Below are 23,986 nucleotides of genomic sequence, written 5' to 3'. Positions count from 1 at the left end.
CCAAAAAAATAGCCAAGATACTAAAACAGTACAACCTACACACAGCATATAAGCCCCACCGCAAACTTGCTACCCCATTCCAAAAAAGCACTTCGTATGTATAACCGTGCCAGCCGGGCATTACTCTGTGAGCAAATCGCCTCTACACGTGCTACCCTCGCAGTGACGAACGCCGCCATTGGCTCCTTACATTCAGAGCTCTCCACCGTTCTTAACCCTGAACTTTGGTCGATTCTCTCTGGCATTTCAGAAACTTCCGCACAGAGAGAATTCCAAAAAATAAAAAATAAACACATCAAGAAATATAGCAACCTTGTGAAAAACAAACCACAACCACAAATTCAACCGCTCCAGACAGTAATAAACCTCTCTTCCAAAAGGCTCAACGACGATGCCGTCAGCGCCCTTTGCCTCGGCCGTAATTTTGCCGTCGCTCCGAAGGAAGTGCCGGTGCTTGACGTAATGGTGAACATCGAATGTGGACTCGGTCGCTTACCGTCGGAGATAGCTAACAACATCAGACTTGACATAGCCAACATCCTCGCGTATTCTTCGCCGCCAAAAAGTAATTTATCATATGCCCAACGCACGGCTCTCCTGAAACTACGTAAAGAAAAAAGTATCATCATCACCAGAGCGGATAAGGGTAATGCCACAGTCGTTCTTAATACCAGTGAATACAATCGTAAAATGAACATTATCCTCCACAATCGCGCTACCTACATCCCGCTAGAACACAACCCCACAAAAACACAAGTTAAGAAACTAAAAATTTTACTCAAAAAAGTATCTTCCTGGCCCCCTGACGTCACGAAAAAACTTAAACCTTTCTGCTCCTCCCCCCCGAATATACGGTTTACCAAAAATCCATAAACCCAATTCCCCACTCAGGCCTATAGTAGATGTCACCAATGCACCTTGCTATAGACTATCTAAACAGCTGGCCAACTCTCTGATCCCCTCATCGGAAGGTTCCCTTCCTATATAAAAAACTTGACCCACTTTAAAGCCCTCACAGAAAATTTAACCTTGAATAAGACAGACATATTGGTAAGCTTTGATATCTCCTCTTTGTTTACCAATATTCCCTTAATTGACACCTTATCTCTCTTAGAAAACGTTTTTCCCTCTGACATCTTAGATCTCTTTTCCTTTGCCATTAACTCTGGGTATTTCTCTTGGAACAACAAAATCTACAAGCAGATAGAGGGAACTGCCATTGGTTCCCCCCCCTCTCACCCCCCCCCCCTTGCCAATTTCTATATGGAAGCTTTCGAAAAATGAGCCATAGACTCAGCCCCACTCAAACCTTCTGTCTGGCTAAGATATGTAGATGATGTGTTCTCTATTTGGCCTCATGGCCCAGACACATTTGACTCCTTCCTCAGTCATCTCAATAGTCTACATCCAAGAATCCAGTTCACTATGGAAAAGGAAAAGAACAATTGTTTACCCTTCCTAGACACCTTAGTCACAGGCCTGCCTAATGATACACTTAACTTCACCGTATACAGAAAACCCACACACACAGGCAGATACATTCACAAACTCTCCCACCACCACCCCTCTCAACAATATGGCATTATTAAAACTCTTACCAAGAGAGCCCACAATCTTTGTTCCAGTGGAACTGCCCTCACTACCGAGCTTAACCACATACACAGCACTTTCCTCTCCAATGGCTACAGTGATCACAGTATCAAAAAAATAATCAACTCCTCCCCCATTCCCCGTCCTTCTCGTCAACAAGATTTAAAAATGCCATCACCATACCCTACATCCGTGGCACATCCGAAAAAATAGCCAAGATACTAAAACAGTACAACCTACACACAGCATATAAGCCCCACTGCAAACTTGCTACCCTTATCCGTTCTACGAAAGATCAGCTCCCTCCTCTCTCTCTGCCTGGAGTTTACAAAGTACCCTGTTCCTGTAAGCTGGCGTACTTTGGACAGACAGGCAGATCAGCATCCATCCGTCTAGAAAAACACAAGTCTTCCATCTTCAAACACAACTATTGCCATTCAGGCTTGGCTGACATTGTTTTGGACACCACCCACAGGGTATCATGGAAGAAAACCACCATGCTCCACCACAGCAAATTCAAGAAAGAGAGACTTTTCTTAGAAGCAGCAGCAGCTCTCAAAAACCAACCAAATCTCAATAAATACGGTTGCATTAAGCTTCCGAAGATTTGGGAAACACTCATCACCAGAGTTCCCACCTTACATTCCAGGCCACCTACTACTACTACCCTTAGAGGGCGCTCTACCTAGATAGGACTTTAGTGTCACCCACGTGGTTGGGCTTAGTATTGTTTGTTATTTGTGTATATGTTACATTAATTGTTTTTGTAATCCCTGTAGATAACCTAGTGACTAGGACGAAATATAGGAAGTATTAAATTCTATTTTAATTCTTTTTGAGTGTTGTAAAAAATCCATTAAGCTTCCAACATGATGTCCTCACAGCACTTAAGCCTCTACACACGCAAAGAGAATGGTACAGAGTTCAGTATTGAGAATTGGTGAGAGCTCGGACTGTAATCAGCTCATGGCTGCATTGGTAGCATGGAGGACAGTGTGCATAGCAGCGATCTGTTCCTGTAGCAGAGAAAAACTGGTGCGCTTGTAAATTTGGAGGTTTTTTTTTTTATTTGAATTTTCATTTGAACAGTTAGGTAATAATTCTGTATCCTGACATCTTTTAAGAAAAGCCACCAATTTAATTGTCTAGGCAGTCAACTTATTGTAATGTTTTTCCTTGAATGCTATATTTTCATCATGAATAATCATAATCCATGTGTTAAGGCTTAAGTGGTAGAAACTCATGTTATAGGTTAAATGGAGTGAAACTCTCTTTAATCTCTAACACTGAGAAAGGGTTAAAAAACAATATTTAGTTTTTCCAGTATTTCATTCTCAGTCACTGAGACATCATCAAGAAGTATACTTTGTGATTTGTAACAAACATATAAGGACAAATAAAACTAAGTGACAATTTATAGTCTGAGGAAGGTAACAAAGAGTACCTATCTGGCTTTAATGATATTCCTAAATATTTAGGTAATAGCTATATCTCCCTAGGTATCGAAATGATGCCTTCATTGACTTAAATGGTCAGTATGTGACCAGTGGTAACAGAGCAGAGTTGTTAAATGGATAAGAATCCTATGTTTTTATATAGCCAGTAAGTGAAACTCAAGATCGATAACTACGATCTATGAGTTTCAATGCCGAAAACTATCGGTGAAGGCAATTCGAAGCAAAGGTGGACCAAGCTCCCTCACTATTCTTGATATTCTCTCATAATGTAAAACACAGCTCCTAGGAGATGTAATACTGTCATTACATTATGAGGGGAGGTCCCTACCCAGACCGGTTTCAACCTTTTTTGAGGTCTCATCAGTGAGTAGGTAGACCTGGAAAATATCAAAGCTTAATGAAAAGAACTTACATACCTTCACGATACGAATGCCATAAAGGTGTGCTTGTATTTTGTAATTAAAATAAAAAGCCAAAAGGCTAGTTTTCTGGCAATTGAATAGATATTAAATGGATAAGAATCCTATGTTTTTATATAGCCAGTAAGTGAAACTCAAGATCGATAACTACGATCTATGAGTTTCAATGCTGAAAAACTATCGGCAAAGGTGGAGCAAGATCCCTCACTGTTCTTGATATTCTCTCATAATGTAAAACACAGCTCCTAGGAGATGTAATACTGTCATTACATTAAAACATAGGATTCTTATCCATTTAATATCTATTCAATTGCCAGAAAACTAGCCTTTTGGCTTTTTATTTTAATTACAAAATAGAGCAGAGTTGTGTTTATCTTGCACGTTTAATCAAATAGGATTTGGCACTAATTTTTGTTGGTGCAAGAGCATGTATTATGTAGGAATACACTGTAGATACATAAACCAGTCACTTGATGCAACTGTTTTTACTAGCATGTGATTTTCTTTTGTAAAATGGTGCATTGTTAGGTAATCTGATGATTTGCAAACTGTTAAAATGTTTTACAAAATTTCAACTAGTGCTTTTTAATTGTCATTTATACATTGTATTTTAATAGTGTAAACATCCATTAATAATAAACTAGAATGATTTAAAACAGAATAGTTTTTTTCTCCTGTTATCTAATTTTTATTTCCTTTGCATGTGCACTGTGAACATACTAAACAAATGACAACTCAGGTCTAATTTATGCATATATTTTCACCAGCATTTGTGCATTATTAAACTTTTTTTATTTGAACAGTTATTGTTTGAGTAATTGGGTCATATTGTTTATATTTAAAGTTTGTTTCTTTATACAACAGAAATATTATAGGCACACATCTCGAGAGGTGAAACGACTCTCTAGTGTGACGCTTTCTCCACTTTATGCTCATTTCTCTGAAACTTTAAATGGACAGTCAGTGATTCGCTCTTTTGGTGCCACAGCAAGGTAAGTGAGGTATGTAGGTTCTTTACTTATATTTTTGTATAATCCTAATATAAATCATACCCCTGATATAATTCCATCATAATGCATCCTCATGTATTCAGTTTCGTCTCAGTATCACACATTATGGTACAGTAAGTAAAGATAAGAATTAGGCATATCAGAAGTCCAATTAGTTCTCTGCACTCTTTACAAACTATGTAGAGGTCTCCTGCTAGTTGTTTAGCTACTTTGACTCCACTTAAATAAGTATGGTCACTTAGATAGAATGCAAGATGAATGATTAATAGAACAAGTTTTTGAATCTGAAATGGGAAAAAAGACCAAGATACAGATAGGATAGGTTGATGCAGTTTAGAGTGTGCTTTGGAAGATTGAAATGTAACAATAGATCAAATAAGAATCTTTACAAATAACAGGCTAGTTTGAAGGAGTTGTTGATTAAATACTAGTCATGAAATCTTAATTGTGTTCTATTATCATATATGTAGTATACATCCTTAAAGGATATACACCAAAAAATAATGTGGTAACCTTAGCCTGTTGACAACAGCAAAATTAGAGAAAGTAGAGACATAAAAAATTGTTCTAGTAGTAAGACTTATACGTTGGTTAGACATAACTGGTAATTAATTTACGGAATTAACAACGCATATTTGGGTGCTTAAGGGTCAAAGCTGTATAACTGAGAGGAGACCTCCACATAGCCTTTAAAGTAATGTGGAGAACCGACCAGGGCTTCTGACCTAATGTCCAATCCTCACCTTCTCGTGGTGCACCCTGTTGGGTATCTACTTTGATACTGAACGAACGAGGATGGGCTGGCAATTTGGGATTTAGCCGACCAAATTGTATTCTTATTGGTTAAACCAAAATAAAAAATGATGGTACAACATGACAAAATTTCATGCCGGCTGGGGCGTCGCCCGGTTAAACAAGGCCCCCGTTGTTTTCGCCAGGGAACCAGGGCGAACAGCGAAAAGTCAGCTACTGGAACAAATCTGAAAACAAACCCCAACTCAACATCACCAGAGTTAAAGATCGGTACTATCAACGTAAGAAGCCTGAATGGCAAAGAAATGGAGCTAGCTGAGGAATTAGATAAGTACCAGATCGACATAATAGGGGTGACTGAAACAAAAAAGACCAAAACTGGTGAGATCTTTCTGAGCAATAAATACAAAATGTTATATTCAGGCAATGACAATCAAGGAAAAGAAGGAGTAGCCATAGTATTCAACACAAAATACGAGGCTTATCTTCTTGAATGGCAGCCAGTCTCAAGTAGAGTAATGTGGGCAAATATGAGAATGGGGAACTGGACAATGAGACTTATTTGTGCCTATGGTCCCACAGAAGGTTCTACTAAGGTAGAAGTGAAGGAATTTTTTGAGGCTTTAGAAAAAGCAACTGACACAATGAAAAAGGAAAAGTTGGTCCTTGTTGGGGATCTAAATAGTAGAGTAGGAAATGATTGTGAGACATACAAAAATATTTTGGGAAAATTTGGAGAAAAGAGCAAAGCTAATAATAATGGAAAATATCTGTTGGATTTCTGCTCAGGACATGGACTGGTTATTACTAACACCATGTTCCAACATAAAAATGTGCACAAATTCACATGGAGAGAAGAGGCTAGGAATAAGAAAAGTCTCATTGACTATGTTATTGTTGATAGTGATGTTTTCTCCCTGGTGCAGGACACCAGAGTGTACAGAGGATTTGAAATTGGAAGTGATCACTATTTAGTCTTGAGCAGGATAAAATTGAATTTCATATTGAAAAGAATAACATGTAAGAAAGTTTTAAAGCGAATAAAAGTTGAGCAGCTCTCAGATGTGAACTGTAGACTAAAATACAGAAATATTATTGAAAAGAAAATGAAAGAGTTTGAGAACAGGAATCAAACCTTCGGGATTCAGTGGTAAACTCTGAAGGAAACAATGATTGATTCTGTCAGAGAGGCATGTGGGGAGGTTGTGTGCAATGATAAAAAAATCAGAACTCCCTGGTGGACACAGGAAGTTAAAGAGGCAGTGAAGGAAAAGAAGAACGCATATCAAAAGTTCCTGGCAAATAAGTCAGCTTTTTCTCTTACAGAATACAGAGACAAATGTAAGAAAGCTAAACAGTGTGTAAAACTAGCTAAACAAAAGTCATGGGAGGACTTTGGCAAGAACATAGAAAATAAATATCAAGAAGGTTGCAAAATATTCTGGAGGTTGTTGAAGAAGCTTAGGAATGGAGGAAAGAGTGCTGTAAAAGGAATTAGAGATGATAAAGGTGAAATGAAAACAGGAGAAAAAGATATCCTTGAAGTATGGAGTAATTACTTTGAAAAACTGCTAAATGAAACAAGCAGTGATGACAGCACAGTGATAAAAAACACTGACCAGGCATGCAGTCAGGAATACATATCCATACTTGAAGTAGGAAAAAAAAGCCATCAAAGGCTTGAAATGTGGAAAGGCAGCAGGAGTAGATGATATTCGACCAGAAATGCTGAAGTATGGTGGTATAAGAGTCTTACAGTGGCTGCACTGCATAGTTCAGAAAGCCTGGACAGAGGGACGAATTCCCGATGATTGGAGTAGAGCTCGCATAGTACCCATATATAAAAAGGGAAATAAAACTGAATGTGAGAATTACAGAGGTATTTCCCTACTGAGTGTTCCTGGCAAGATCTATGCAAGTATACTTGAGAAACGGTTGAGAAGAATTGTGGAAGAAAAGCTGTGTAGCTGGATTCAGGCCAAATAGAGGCTGTCAGGATCAGATCTTCACTTTACGACAAATAGTCGAGAAAGCATGGGAATATAACAAAGATCTGTATTTAAGTTTTGTCGATTTGGAAAAAGCATATGACAAGGTGCCAAGAGAGAAGCTATTCAATACGCTGCAGTTATATGGTGTCAATGGGGCATTATATCAAGCAATACTTAGTCATTATTTGAGTTGTGAGTCAGCAGTTAGAATTGAAGGAAGTACAGGAAGATGGTTTAATGTTAAATCTGGTGTGAGACAAGGATGTACATTATCCCCTCTGTTATTCATTATCTATATGGATCACATTATGAAGGAATGTGGTATTAAACCTGATATCAAAATTGGAGATGTTAATGTCAGCTCTTTGCTTTATGCGGATGATGTTATACTTCTAAATAAATCCGCTACAAATCTGCAAGATTCTCTGACTAAATTGAATAGCTGTTGTAATAGATATGGTATGAAGGTCAGCAATAAAAAGACAAAGACAATGAAAATAGGCAGAATCATTGAAAATGTCAATTGTGTTGTGAATGGAGAACCTGTGGAACAAGTAAAACATTTCAGCTACTTAGGCACAATTTTTACTGAAGATGTAAACTAAATATAGAAATAGACAACAGAATCAGCAAAGCTGGTATCGTGGGAAGTCAATTGAATAAATTCATATGGAATAAGAAAGAAATTAGTCGGAACACTAAATTAGCTGTATACAAGACTGTTTTCAAACCAGTTTTAACTTATGGATCTGAGAGCTGGGTCAGAAGTAAAACACTTGACCAAAGACTAGAGACCGCAGATATGAGAGTCCTGAGAAAGATTAGAGGCGTGAACAGATGGCATCAATGGCAATATCATATTAAAAATGAGGATATTAGGAAAGAACTTGACATTGTCAGCATCCAGGAATGCATTAGCAGAGCTAATCTCAGATGGTATGGTCACTTAAATAGAATGGGAGAGGAAAGATTAGCAAAACAAGTGTTCTCTGCCAGGTTGGCAGGAAAACGACCCAGAGGAAGACCAAGATATAGGTGGATTGATACGGTACAAAGTGCCTTAGACGATAGAAATATAAGATCTGATAATGTTGGAGTCTTGACAAGTAACAGACTGATTTGGAGGAAAATTGTAGATAGGAAGTTAGTAATGATGTAATTTTTTCATGTAGTACTGTCATATCCTGTACACCCCTTGAGGGTACATGGCAGGAATTTGATGATGATGATGATGAACAACGCATATAAAGTATATTAATTAAAGATAACTTTAATGAATCACTTCTATATTTCGGCAATGTCACATTGCCATCTTCAGGAACATAAAGATATGGTATGTGCAGTAAGAAACTAATTTTCTTCCTAAAGTCCTAATGGTGCCCTCTTGCGGGCTAATTTGGTAGCCTTGGCAGTTGGGCTGAAGTTCTCATAATGAAAGTCTCCCAAATTTGGGGTAGTTTCATGCACCCAAATTTGTTGAGGTTAGGAACGTTTTTTAGCTAATTTTTTTAGCGTATTTAGTTAAATACGAAAGATTATTCAAAGAATCTTCAGCAGCTCTAAAAAACGTTCCTAACCTCAACAAATTTGGGTGCATGAAACTGCCCCAAATTTGGGAGACTTTCATTATGAGAACTTCAGCCCAACTGCCAAGACTACCAAATTAGCCTGCAAGAGGGCCCCATTAGGACTTTAGGAACAAAATTAGTTTCTTACTTTCTTCCTCATTTGCTTTGTTAGTTCCTTAGTGCACATGCCATATCTCTATGTTCCTGAAGATGGCAATGTGACATTGCCGAAATATAGAAGTGATTCATTAAAGTTATCTTTAATTAATATACTTTATATGCGTTGTTAATTCCGTTAATTAATTACCAGTTATAAAAAATTGTATCGCTATTACCTGAGCTCAATTTTGCAATTTGGGTTTGCTGAAAATTTTGTGTTGTTTATTTGTCATTATCATCATCAAATTCCTGACATGTACTCTCAAGGGGTGTACAGGATATGATAGTACTACATGAAAAATTTACATCATTACTAACTTCCTATCTACAATTTTCCTCTAAATTAGTCTGTTACTTGTCAAGACTCCAACATTATCAGATCTTATATTTCTATCATCTAAGGCACTCTCTACCGTATCGATCCAGATATATCTTTGTCTTCTTCTGGGTCATTTTCCTGCCAACCTGGCAGAGAACACTTGTTTTGCTAATCTTTCTTTGCCCATTCTGTTTAAGTGACCATACCACCTGAGATTAGCTCTGCTAACGCATTCCTGGATGCTGACAATGTCAAGTTCTTTCCTAATATCCTCGTTTTTAATATGATATTGCCATTGATGACATCTGTTCATGCCTCTAATCTTTTTCAGGACTCTCATATCTGTGGTCTCTGGTCTTTTGTCAAGTGTTTTACTTCTTACCCAGCTCTCTAATCCATAAGTTAAAACTAATTCGAATGTATACAGCTAATTTAGTGTTCCAACTAATTTCTCTCTTATTCCATATGAGTATATTCAATTGACTTCCTACCATACCAGCTTTGTTGATTCTGTTGTCTATTTCCATATTTAATTTACCATCTTCACTAAAAATCGTCCTAAGTAGCTGAAATGTTTTACATGTTCCACAGGTTCTCCATTCAAAGACAGTTGACAGTTTCAACGATTCTACCTATTTTCATGGTCTTTGTCTTTTTATTGCTGGCCTTCATACCATATCTATTACAACAGTTATTCAATTTAGTCAGGGAATCTTGCAGACTTGTAGCGGATTTATTTAGAAGTATAACATCATCCGCATAAAGCAAAGAGCTGACATTAACATCTCCAATTTTGATATCATGTTTAATACCACTTTCCTTCATAATGTGATCCATATAGATAATGAATAACATAGGGGATAATGTACATAATTGTCTCACACCAGATTTAACATTAAACCATCTTCCTGTACTTCCTTCAATTCTAACTGCTGACTTACAACTCAAATAAAGACTAAGTGTTGCTTGATATAATGCCACATTGACACCAATATAACTGTACCATATTGAATAGCTTCTGTCTTGGTACCTTGTCATATGCCTTTTCCAGATCGATAAAACTTAAATACAGATCTTTGTTATATTCCCATGCTTTCTCAACTATTTTTCGTAAAATGAAGATCTGATCCTGACAGCCTCTATTTGGCATGAATCCAGCTTTTCTTCCACAGTTCTTCTCAACCTTTCTCAAGTATACTTGCATAGATCTTACCAGGAACACTCAGTAGGGAAATACCTCTGTAATTCTCATATTCAGTTTTATTTCCCTTTTTATATATTGGGTACTATTAGAGCCCTACTCCAATCATCAGGAATTTGTCCCTCTGTCCAGACCTTCTGAAGTATGCAGTGCAGTCACTGTAAGACTTTTTTACCACCATACTTCAGCATTTCTTGTCAAATATCATCTACTCCTGCACCTTTCCACATTTCAAGCCTTTAATGGCTTTTTCTACTTCAAGTATGAATATCTAATTCCTTTTACAACACTCTTTCCTTCATTTCTAAGCTTCTTCAACAACCTACAGAATATCTTACCACCTTCTTGATATTTATTTTCTATATTCTTGCCAAAGTCCTCCCATGAGTTTTATTTAGCTAGTTTTACACAGTGTTTAGCTTTCTTACATTTGTCTCTGTATTCTCTAAGAGCACAAGCTGACTTATTTGCCAAGAACTTTTGATATGCTTTCTTCTTTTCCTTCACTGCCTCTTTAACTTCCTGTGTCCACCATGGAGTTCTGATTTTTCTATCCTTGCAGACAACCTCACAACATGCCTCTCTGGCTGAATCAATGAGGGTGTTTTTGCAAATGGCTTGCCACTGACTCTCCAAGGTTTGGTTCCTGTTCTCAAACTCTTTCATTTTTTTCTTCAATAATCCTTGTGTATTTTAGTCTACAGTTCACATCTGAGACTTTCATTAGCTTTAAAATTTCTTACATGTTATTCTTTTCAATATGAAATTCAATTTTATCCTGCTCAAGACTAAATAGTAATCAATTCCAATTTCAAATCCTCTGTACACTGTGGTGTCCTGCACCAGTGAGAAAACATCACTATCAACAATAACATAGTCAATGAGACTTTTCTTATTCCTTGCCTCTTCTCTCCATGTGAATTTGAGTACATTTTTATATTGGAACATGGTGTTAGTAATAACCAGTCCATGTCCTGAGCAGAAATCCAACAGGTATTTGCCATTATTATTAGCTTTGCTCTTTTCTCCAAATTTTCCCAAAATATTTTTGTTATGTCTGACAATCATTTCCTACTCTGCTATTTAGATCCCCAACAGGGACCGACTTTTCCTTTTTCATTGTGTCAGTTGCTTTATCTAAAGCATCAAACAATTCCTCCACATCTACCTTAGTAGAACCTTCTGTGGGGCCATAGGCACAAATAAGTCTCATTGTCCAGTTCCCCATTCTGATATTTGCCCATATTACTCTACTTGAGACTGCCTGCCATTCAAGAAGATTAGCCTCGTATTTTGTTTTGAATACTATGGCTACTCCTTCTTTTCCTTGATTGTCATTGCCTGAATATAATTTTGTATTTATTGCTCAGAAAGATCTCACCAGTGTCGATCTGGTACTTATCTAATTCCTCAGCCAGCTCCTTTTCTTTGCCATTCAAACTTCTTATGTTGATAGTACCGATCTTTAACTCTGGTGATATTGAGTTGAGGTGTGCTTTCAGATTTGTTCCAGTAGCTGACTTTTCTCTGTTTGCCCTGGTTCCCTGGCAAAAACAACAGTTGTCTTGTTTAACCGGGGGGAAGCCACAGCCGGCATGAAATTTTGTCATGTTGTACCATCATTTTGTGTATTGGTTTAAGCCAATAAGAATACAATTTAGTTGGATTAATCCCAAATTGCCAGCCCATCCTTGTTTGTTCAGTATCCAGATAAATACCCAACAGGGTGCACCACGAGAAGGTGAGGATTGAACATTAAGTCAGAAGCCGTGGTCGGTTCTCCGCATTCCTTTAAAGGCTATGTGCAGGTCTCCTCTCAGTTATACAGTTTCTTCTTCACACTCACCCCCCCCCCTTTAATTTCATATAACAGGTGGCAATTATGTATCTGCATTAACTTTATGCTTTTTTGTGTATAAACTGATTAAATGGTTTTAACCTCCTTACTGACCATGTTATCTATCAACCAAAATATTTACCAGAATGTACCATTGAAATAGTAATATGGATATAGCATGTAAGATAATTTATGTTATCCACTTTTTTCAGGTGGGTAGTTAGTCAGTATAAGACAAAATATGTGTATGTACGGATTACAATTCGTTTGTATTTCTGACCAACGCATTTTACACCTCTAAACATGGCATCTGTTCACTAGGCCATGTGTACTGTACTGTATTGTACTAATGCAGAGAAAATGGGATGCCAACTCCAAGTAGTTTACAAAATGACTTACGTGAGTCAATACTAGCAGTGTGTTAGAGAAGCAGCATAAAACAGCAGAAACCAAACCTGTAAGCATTACCTAATATATGACATTTCTATGATATACATCCAATAAGCACACAAGAGCATAATTCATATAGAATGATGGCTCTTGTGTAATAGCATTCTTCCTCGAATAGAGCAGCACAAATAATCAGCAGCAAAAGGAAGGAGTACAGACATTGATCATTATGAAGGGTTAACATCTGTGAAAATCAGTCTCCCTCTGGACAGTTCATGATAAATATTGGAAGCTAGCAACACAGACTCAAGCATGCAGTTCATTTCTTTTCTCTCCTTATAAACAGCATTTATGCAGTTTATCATTCATTCTTCTCTTATTTATAACCACATGATGTTTATCAATATAAATGCAGTTTATTGTGCCTTTTATAAATATTGTAAATAGATTAAACTTCATCATCATCATCATCATCAAATTCCTGCCATGTACCCTCAAGGGGTCTACAGGATATGACAGTACTACATGAAAAAATTACATCATTACTAACTTCCTATCTACAATTTTCCTCCAAATCAGTCTGTTACTTGTCAAGACTCCAACATTATCAGATCTTATATTTCTATCGTCTAAGTCACTTTGTACCGTATCAATCCACCTATATCTTGGTCTTCCTCTGGGTCATTTTTCTGCCAACCTGGCAGAGAACACTTGTTTTTCTAATCTTCCCTTTCCCATTCTGTTCAAGTGACCATACCACCTGAGATTAGCTCTGCTAACACATTCCTAGATGCTAACAATGTCAAGCTCTTTCCTAATATCTTCATTTTTAATATGATATTGCCATTGATGCCATCTGTTCATGCCTCTAATCTTTCTCAGGACTCTCATATCTGCGGTCTCTAGTCTTTGGTCAAGTGTTTTACTTCTGACCCAGCTCTCAGATCCATAAGTTAAAATTGGTTTGAACACAGTCTTGTATACAGCTAATTTAGTGTTCCGACTAATTTCTTTCTTATTCCATATGAATTTATTCAATTGACTTCCCACGATACCAGCTTTGCTGATTCTGTTGTCTATTTCTATATTTAGTTTACCATCTTCAGTAAAAATTGTGCCTAAGTAGCTGAAATGTTTTACTTGTTCCACAGGTTCTCCATTCACAACACAGTTGACATTTTCAATGATTCTGCCTATTTTCATTGTCTTTGTCTTTTTATTGCTGACCTTCATACCATATCTATTACAACAGATATTCAATTTAGTCAGAGAATCTTGCAGACTTGTAGCGGATTTATTTAGAAGTATAACATCATCCGCATAAAGCAAAGAGCTGACATTAACATCTCCAATTTTGATATCAAGTTTAATACCACATTCCTTCATAATGTGATCCATATAGATAATGAATAACAGAGGGGATGATGTACATCCTTGTCTCACACCAGATTTAACATTAAACCATCTTCCTGTACTTCCTTCAATTCTAACTGCTGACTCACAAGTCAAATAAAGACTAAGTATTGCTTGATATAATGCCCCATTGACACCATATAACTGCAGCGTATTGAATAGCTTCTCACTTGGCACCTTGTCATATGCCTTTTCCAAATCGACAAAACTTAAATACATATCTTTGTTATATTCCCATGCTTTCTCGACTATTTGTCGTAAAGTGAAGATCTGATCCTGACAGCCTCTATTTGGCCTGAATCCAGCTTGTTCTTCACCAAGCTTTTCTTCCACAATTCTTCTCAACCGTTTCTCAAGTATACTTGCATAGATCTTGCCAGGAACACTCAGTAGGGAAATACCTCTGTAATTCTCACATTCAGTTTTATTTCCCTTTTTATATATGGGTACTATGAGAGCTCTACTCCAATCATCGGGAATTCGTCCCTCTGCCCAGGCTTTCTGAACTATGCAGTGCAGCCACTGTAAGACTCTTATACCACCATACTTCAGCATTTCTGGTCGAATATCATCTACTCCTGCTGCCTTTCCACATTTCAAGCCTTTGATGGCTTTTTCTACTTCAAGTATGGATATGTATTCCTGACTGCATGCCTGGTCAGTGTTTTTTTATCACTGTGCTGTCATCACTGCTTGTTTCATTTAGCAGTTTTTCAAAGTAATTACTCCATACTTCAAGGATATCTTTTTCTCCTGTTTTCATTTCACCTTTATCATCTCTAATTCCTTTTACAGCACTCTTTGCTCCATTCCTAAGCTTCTTCAACAACCTCCAGAATATTTTGCCACCTTCTTGATATTTATTTTCTATATTCTTGCCAAAGTCCTCCCATGACTTTTGTTTAGCTAGTTTTACACACTGTTTAGCTTTCTTACATTTGTCTCTGTATTCTGTAAGAGTAAAAGCTGACTTATTTGCCAGGAACTTTTGATATGCTTTCTTCTTTTCCTTTACTGTCTCTTTAACTTCCTGTGTCCACCAGGGAGTTCTGATTTTTTTATCCTTGCACACAACCTCACCACATGCCTCTCTGGCAGAATCAATCAATGTTTCCTTCAGAGTTTGCCACTGAATCTCCAAGGTTTGATTCCTGTTCTCAAACTCTTTCATTTTCTTTTCAATAATATTTCTGTATTTTAGTCTACAGTTCACATCTGAGAGCTGCTCAACTTTTATTCGCTTTAAAACTTTCTTACATGTTATTCTTTTCAACATGAAATTCAATTTTATCCTGCTCAAGACTAAATAGTGATCACTTCCAATTTCAATAGATTAAACTTACATATTTATATTCCTTACTTTTATCTCTAAAGAGCTTATATTTTATATTCTTTTCATATATTTGAGTATTCTTTACTTCTGATTTTTGCTATGAAATTTTATGTTTATTTTACTAGTTTTGTTCCTAAATTTAGGCAGCCTAAGATGTCCTTAGTTATGAGTCAGTGACTGCTGACAGGTTCATAACCAATGAGATCACAACAGGCATCCATTTAAGCATAATGGTTCTGTCACCATCTTTGTATGAATTTAAATCACCACATTGATGTTAAGCTTAAACATTATTTTCTCCATAAGGGCAGACTTTGACTCTTTTTGATAAATGCATCAGAAAATGAGGTCTAAGCAGTCTTCACATCATTCCGTTTGATTTGATTTTCTTGTAATGGTGGTGTATAGAAAAATAACTTAATAGAAAAATTACTTGGAACTCTAATGATGATGAATTAGAAGTGAATAATTATGGAAGAAACTAAACGAAGAATTATTAAAAATAAAGACAGAAATATTGGGTTATAGTATACATCTCACAAGCAGAAGGATTGGATGACTACTGAGATATTATGAGATATGGCTAGCCTGGCTGGCTGAGTGGTTAGCATATCCGCTCTCCAGCCACAAGTTATGGGTTCAAATCCCACCGTGGGCATGGATGTTTGTGATTGTCTGTGAAAATACTAGTGGTGGTGTTCAGCAGTAGATGGTGTTGGGGTAGTTGCAGTCAGTTGGTGGGGACAGAGCTATATGCCCTCCTATGAGTCTATGGACTGCCTGGAGGTGTCAAATAATAATATCCCTTATGAACCAACGCAGACTACATAAAGAAAAAGATACTACAAAATATAAAGAGATAGAGGACAAGATAAAATCTAAAATAAAAGAAGCCAAAGAAAACTGGATGAAGGAAAAATGTAATGAAATTGAGGATCTACAAAAAAAAACAAAAAAAAAACTATTATGACTTCAATCTTCACAAAAAAATTAAAGAATTATTGGGATTGATGAAAAAATGACATCCTATACTACTTAAGGCTAATGAAGGAGAGATAATCCTAGAAACATCTAAAAAAGAACAAGTTTGGACTGAATACATTAAGGCACTATTTTCTGAAAATAGACAAAACTTAAAAATTCAAAGAATATAATCACAGTAATTACTAAAGAAAGAGCCAAAAGGCTTCATTTCAGTGATGTAAAATTACGTAGGTGAAGTGGATATTAAATCGAACATTATTTCAAAGCTGAATATTTGTAGAAACTATGAAAGTTTCTGCCGAAGTGTCCATATATTCACCTTTTATTGGTCCATTTGATAACATTCTCTGACATTTCGATTTCCTTAATACTGAATGAAAGTTTTTGCTCTCTTAAGGTTTCTGTCTGGTCTCTGAAGAGAACCAACCACATTGAAACAGCTTTAGGCCAGTAAAACCTTTATTAAATGGGCCAATAAAAGGCGAATATATGGATGCTTGAGCATCCCTCATGTCTTTTAAGTGGTCCAAACTAAGGCAACTTGGGGATGGAGAGGATTATATTCTCGTAACCTCTCAAGTCAACTTATGAAACTTTTGTAGTTTCTACAAACATTCAGCTTTGAAATAATGTTGGATTTAATATTCATTTTGCCTATGTAATAGGCCCACCCAACTTGAAGTCTGAAGTAGTAAAGATGATCAAATTATCAAGAAATGGCAAAGTGTGTGGATCCAATGAACTACCATCAGAAATTATTAAACTAATCAATGATAGTAATATTGATAAAATTGTAAATTTATTTAACAGAATTTATGACACTGGTAAACGACCCTCTGACTGGATGAACTCAATCTTCATTGTATTACCTAAAAAAACCTAATACCAAAACTTGTGATGATTGATTGATTAGCCTAATGAACCAGCTCTCAAAATATTCCTAAAAATTATTCATTGCAGAATATACCAAAAATGTGATGATCTCATTAGTGAAACTCGGTTTGGTTTCAGAAATAGCCTAGGAACAAGAGAAACACTTTCTGTTCACGTATCTTAGCACAAAGATGCAGAGAACAACAAATGGGCCTTTATATTTGTTTTATTGATTTTGACAAGGCTTTTGATAAGATCCAGCATAATAAACTCAAACATCTTAGAACAACTAGGCTTAGATGATAAGGATGTTAGAATAATTAAAAACCTCTACTGGGGCCAGACTTCATCTGTCCTAACATACAACATCAGGACAAGTAATATCAAAATTGAAAGAGAAGTGAGACAAGGATGTGTATTATCTCCATTTCTGTGCAACATCTACTCAGAAGTTTTATTTCTCAAGGCCTTAGAAGGAAGAAAGGAAGGAGTAATCATAAACGCCAATTAATAAATAACTTATGCTATGCAGATGCTGCTACTTTAATTACAACAAATATTCAAGATCTTCAACTACTCCTAGAATGTTTCAACAAAGAAAGCACAGAAATGGGCCTAAAAATTAACACACACACATAAAAAAAAAAAAAAAAAAAAAAAAAAAAAAAGCTTATGATGATAAGCAACAACCCATTGATAACAGCTGATTTAATTCTAAATGGAAATAAAATTGAACAAGTGAACAAATTCAAATACTTGGGATCCTGGCTAAATGAAAGTTTGGACTGTGAAATGGAGATAAGATCAAGAATTGAAATTGCAAGACAGTCCTTTATCCAACATGAAACCCATTTTATGTAACAAAAACTAAAACATTGAAATTTGAGTATCAATGACGAAGTGCTATGTATGGTCAAGTTTACTATGTGGTGTTAAAACATGGACATTAAAGACAAATACAATAAAAAAAAAATTAAAAAAAACCTGGAATCCTTTGAAATTTGGATATTTAGAAGAATACTCAAGATCCTATGGACAGAAAAGGTGAAGAATGAAGAGGTACTGAGAAGAATAAATAAAAATCGAGAATTAATCAATATCATGAAATGAAAAAAAACTACCTGCTTAGGACATCTAATGAGAAACCATAAATATAGCATTCTCCAGGTAATACTAAAAAGTAAAATCAGTGTAAAGAGAAAAACCTGGAAGAAGAAAAATATCATTGCTAGACAATGTAAAAAAAAACTAGACTAAACTGAACATGCGGCTCTTAACCCCCAACCATCCAGGATGTATATATACGTCCAGATAAATCTGGATACAATTCTGTAACACCTATTGAATAACATGGATAAGAAGTGTAAGTTGGTTTGACTATTTCATCCACCTCAGCCGGTAGAGAGATTAATCAGAGCCACTAAAGACAGAAGTAAATTTGCAAAGGGTTGCTGAACTTTGTTAGGAAATAGCACTTAAAGAAGGTGGTGGTTTATGTTAAACACAGAAATTATAATACAAGTATTTATTAACATGCCACATGAGTTGTGGATACTTTGAAACAGATATGCCAGAGACATTATTAGATGAGCACAGTTCCTATATGCCACACACGTGCATGCCATTGAGCATGTGTGGTTGCTTAATAAGAAGAGATTTAATTTTTCATAAAATCTTTTTGGATATGCTGTTTTTTAGTACTGAGATGTGGATTTTTTTTAGCAGTAAGAATTTTTCTTTCCAGTGAGGATTTACACCATCACTAGAAAGAAAAATATGTACAAATCTTTTAAAAGAAAAAAAGTCGAGCAGCTTTCAAAGGTGAACTATAGACTCAGATGTACAAATATTTGGAAAATGTGAAAGAATTTGAAAAGAGCAGCACTTTTGTTTCTGAGTGGCACAGCAATCTAAAGTAACCATTGACTGATTTGGCCAAGGAAGGATGTGGTGGAAGAATATAGAAAATATATATCATGAAAGTAGCAAATGTGTTGAAAATGACACTACTGAAAACAGATTGGAAATGGAAAAAAATAGTTCTGCAAAATTATCAGAGATAGTAAAAGTAACCATTGGCAGAAAGAAAAACAAATCTGAATGTCTAGAGTAATTAATTTGAAAAATTAAGAGAGGTAAGCAGCAACAGAACATTTGTAGAAAATATCAGAAATGTAATGATGAGTATATTTCAGTATTAGAATTTAGAACAAGTCAGAAATATGGAAAGACAGCTGAATTCGATTAATATTCAACTCAAACATAAAGGAATAAAAGCTTTTATAGTAGCTACATTTTAGAAGGCCTGGTGATATAAGTTGAATTCCCGATTACTGCTATAGCTCTCATCTAAATAGGGAAATAAAATTAATGGGAGAAGTCTTGGATTTAGTGAATAGAGTGTGCAAAAGGTCCTGATTGAAGTAAGAATGGAAGTGCAAATTCAGGAAAACTAGAGTTACAGGTCTACAAATGCAGGTACCAATGATGGAAGTGATTCTCAACAAAAAGAATTCTGAATATAATTCTACAGGTACAAATCAGAATAGAGAAAGTGTAATGATAGTTGTAGGCCTAGAGAGCTACTGCACTCTATGTACATTAATGCCAGAAACATTTGGAACAAGGAAAAGGGGTTTTTGACATTGATTACTAATTCCAGTAACTTAGCCAAAAGTTATTGGCATTACTGAAACATGGTTGACAGTAGATGATACAGTTAGTGGGAGAGAATAAGGGGTATAAATTTTCAGGGAGGACAGAGAACAGAAAAAAAAAAAACACACACACACACAGTCGGGTTTCTTTTTATGCAATAGATACGTTCCACAGAAAATCGCACAAAAAAAGGCCTAAACTTGCATTGAAAAATCAGGGATGCATTCCATAATTTTCTAAAACCGAAGCAATGAATTAAAATAAACCTAAAATCGCATAAAAAAGTTTATGAAAATTCAGGAAAATAAGAATGCCTAAGATAGTTTTAAAGCTTTATTCATTTAATTTTATTGAAAAGTAGCATTTTTTTTTTTTTAACATTTTGTCATCAGAATTATCATCGCTATTTGACAGTATTCGGTAACGTTTGCGAACTGGTGCAAAATCACTTTCATCACCAGTCAGCGCATCAGATCTGTATGGTAAAGGCAATCACAAAGAGAATTAGCTTCACCCTCATTCTGTGCTGATTTTTTTCTTCTGACAATGTAATCAGTGATTAAACTTTGCGATGATGATTTCACAAATTTTTTATACAGCTTGCGATATCCAGACATACAGTTCTTCAGCTCACGTTGGAATTTAAAGACTTGTTCAGAATTTGTGTCATTAACAAGAAAATGTTTTCCAATTTATTACGCAGTTCAAGACCTCGAATTATATTTGCAGTGAGGGGGACAGGTTTTTCTTCTGCTTCACTATCGTTTTCTGGATCTTCGACAATATCTAAAGTTAATCGATATCCAATAATATTATCGTCACTTAAGGCATTATCCACAAGCAATTCGTCTACATCATTCTGGCTAAATGTATCAAAACCTTCTCCACCAATTTCATGTGCCAATGTAATGATTTTATCTGATAATGTAGATGTTTGCATGGTTGCACTGTTTGCAATACATCCAGGCCGAGCTGCTTTCCAGCAAGCATTTAAAATTTGTGGTCTTATTTCAGCAATAGCAGATGCAACATGATTTAAGCAGTCCAAAATGAAAAATTTTTTCCAAATGTCAATTACTGTTAATGATTCTTTTTCTAGTTTATCCAATATAAATTTAAGTGTTCTTAACATTATATTTTTTAAAAGTAGCAATTATGCCTTGATCTAATGGCTGAATAATGCTTGTTGTATTGGATGGAAAAAACACTACCTGCACATTTGGATGTTCTAAATGCGGATGACTTGGTGCATTGTCAACAATTAATAAAACTAAAATCGAGAGCTTTTTGCTTCATGTATGTACAAAGCAATTATTGAACCATTCAGTAAATACAGCAGTTGTTACCCAGGCCTTTGTATTAGTTATCCAATGTATAGGCAGCTGTTTTAGATATTTGCATTTTAGAGCACGTGGTCTTAGAAATCTATTTACTAGGAGGGGTTTCAACATTCGATCTCCTGATGCATTGCTACAAAGTAACAATGTTACTCGATCTTTGCTTCTTTAAACCCACTTGCTTTTTCCTCAGACTTTGCGATGTAAGTTCGACTAGGCAGTTTCTTCCAAAACAATCCTGTTTCATCAGCATTAAACACTTGATTGGACAATATCCACCACCTTCAATAATTTTGGCTAACTTCTCTTGAAACTTTTTGGCTGCTGCTTCAACCTCGCCTGTAATCTTCACGTTATGAAGTGCATTCCTTTTTAAAAACCCGATTTACCATCCCTTGCTAGCCCAAAAATCTTTATCAGCCTGGGAAGCGGAAGTAGATGGCTCCAATTGCTTCATCTGTTCATAAAAACCGAAGAGCTTTTTGTTTAATTAAATAACCACTTTTAGGAATTCTTCTTTGAGTTAATTCTTCAATCCAAATTATGAACGCTCGTTCCGTGTTTTCTAATAAAGCATCTCTTGAGTATGATGATAATTTGGCACTTAGTTTTGTGCCAGAAATGACAGATTTTCTTATTGCGACTTCATTCTTTTTAATTGCTCTTATAGTAGATTTGCCTAAATTAAAATGTTTACCAATTCCCTCTCCTTTTGCTAAGCAATCTAAAATTGCAATTTTCATTTCCAAATTATTATTAATTAATAATTAATGATCGATTATTAATTAATAATAAAAAACAGCTAAATTAACAATTAATTATTAATGAATACATTACAAAATAACCAAGGTGTTCCATGAAAATTTCAGGGTTTGGGAAACACTGGATTACCCTATTATCGGAATGGATTCTCCTTCTGTTGACATGCTCAGAAGTGTCGAAGTCTCGTATCTGTGGGCGTGCACCTCATAAAAAGAGACTCAAGTATATATATACAGGGTGTTCGGGATAAATTTGACAGTTTCGTAAGGAAAAAGAAAATCTTCTTTGTATCTATTAAATTTAATGAATTGACAAAAAAACATTACAGGCAGAGTTAATTACAATACTATCAACAAGATTTACTCAAAATAACCACCATTAGCATCGATCACAGCTTCAATTCTGCTTCGGAACCTCGAACAAGCTGATGCTACAGTCTCCCTGGGAAGGGCCGCAAAAACTGTTTTAATTTTATCCATTAACTGGGCTTTTGTATTACTGGAAGTGCGATTGGTGTCTTTTTCAACTGCGCCCCATACAAAATAATCCATGGGGTTAAGGTCTGGGGAGTTTGGAGGCCAAACATTTGGACTGGTGAAGTCGTAGAAATTTTCAGACAACCATTTTTGACTTTTCCCAGAGGTGTGGCAAGGGGCCGAATCCTGCTGCCATACATACGGCCTACCATTGGCTACCCTTGTTAACCATGGCTTGACTACAGTTAGCAACTCCACGAACAAAGCCCGAATTCCAATGCCAGGGTTCTTCAACACCTGTTCCTGCAGATTTGCGAGGAATTCTGCTGTACGAACGCAATCAGATCGTCTGCTAGGGATCTTTCTTCTTGCTACATCCTCGTAGTCACCATTGCAAGTCTCTAGTTCATGCCTGATTGTTTTTACTGTATTCAGGGAGCATTGGGCAGCAGTCGTAATATCCTTATTTTGATGGCGGGCACAAATCATCATGATACAAGTTATTCTCTTCCATGATTCAGGTGGGTTCCAGCTATCCATCCTTTCTGACATCTTGTATATGAATGAAGAAGGGTCCAAACTTTTAAATGAAGAGAAGTGTGTGTTAATACATGTAACTTACGGAAAAATATAATTAATTATAAATATGTCAAATTTATCCCGAACACCCTGTATATATATATATATATATATATATCTGCATTAACATCTGCTGCTTCAAAAATCATTTCTGTTTATCATTTTGAGTTTTTACTTGTTATGGCACAGTTTGGTATTTACACTGAAAGCATCAGTTTATGCATATAGCATGAAAATTATAAATTAAATTTTTTTTTGCTTTCCGTATAATATTTGTCATATAAATATCTGTTATGCATTTCAGGTTTCGCAGACAAAATGCTGAGAAACTTGATGAAAACCAGCAAGCAATGTTTGCTACATTACTTGCCTCGCAGTGGCTCAATCTACGTTTACAAATGATTGGAGTGGCTGTAGTGACAGGAGTGGGATTTTTGTCAGTTCTGGAATACTACTTTAATACAGTTGATCCAGGTAAACTTATAGAAGTATCTTGAAGTTATTTTAAATTCAGAGTTTGCATCATGAATAATAACTAACAGCAGTGAATTGCTGCTGTTATTATTTGAGGAATTACCACTGCACAAAAATGATCATATCCAAGCATATGCTCTCAGTGGATGTACAGAATACTGCAATAATTCAACACAATTGAGATTTCATTACTAGTTCCTATCAACAATTTTCTTCCAGATTTGGTCTGTTATTAAGGATGCATAAGGTATTTTCCAGGCGGTAAAATGAATAGGTGATTGAGGCATTGGATATGAGGAGGGAGCAAGCAAAGGAGTTGATGGTTTTAATAGGTACGAATGACTTGACAGAGGACAAAGAGCACTTCAGAATGGATATCAGGAGACTGCTTAGATGGATAAAA

General features: G+C 35.9%; 1 protein-coding gene across 1 annotated transcript in view; it reads left to right on the top strand.

Moving 5' to 3' along the window:
* Nucleotides 1-23,986, top strand: part of LOC150093085 (ATP-binding cassette sub-family C member 10) — a 231,437-nt gene that overhangs the window by 162,269 nt on the left and 45,182 nt on the right. Inside the window, exons 12-13 of the mRNA XM_090414153.1 lie at nucleotides 4,331-4,458; nucleotides 23,414-23,583. Coding sequence (XP_090270279.1) covers nucleotides 4,331-4,458; nucleotides 23,414-23,583 — 298 coding nt within the window. The remainder of the gene's footprint in view (nucleotides 1-4,330; nucleotides 4,459-23,413; nucleotides 23,584-23,986) is intronic.

Source organism: Typopeltis vanoorti, chromosome 24, assembly GCF_054136105.1.
Source record: "Typopeltis vanoorti isolate ZY-2024b chromosome 24, IOZ_Tvanoo_1.0, whole genome shotgun sequence".
Lineage (NCBI taxonomy): Eukaryota > Metazoa > Arthropoda > Arachnida > Uropygi > Thelyphonidae > Typopeltis > Typopeltis vanoorti.
The sequence above is the reverse complement of the archived record's forward strand: the minus strand, read 5'-3'. Positions and strand labels throughout refer to the sequence as shown.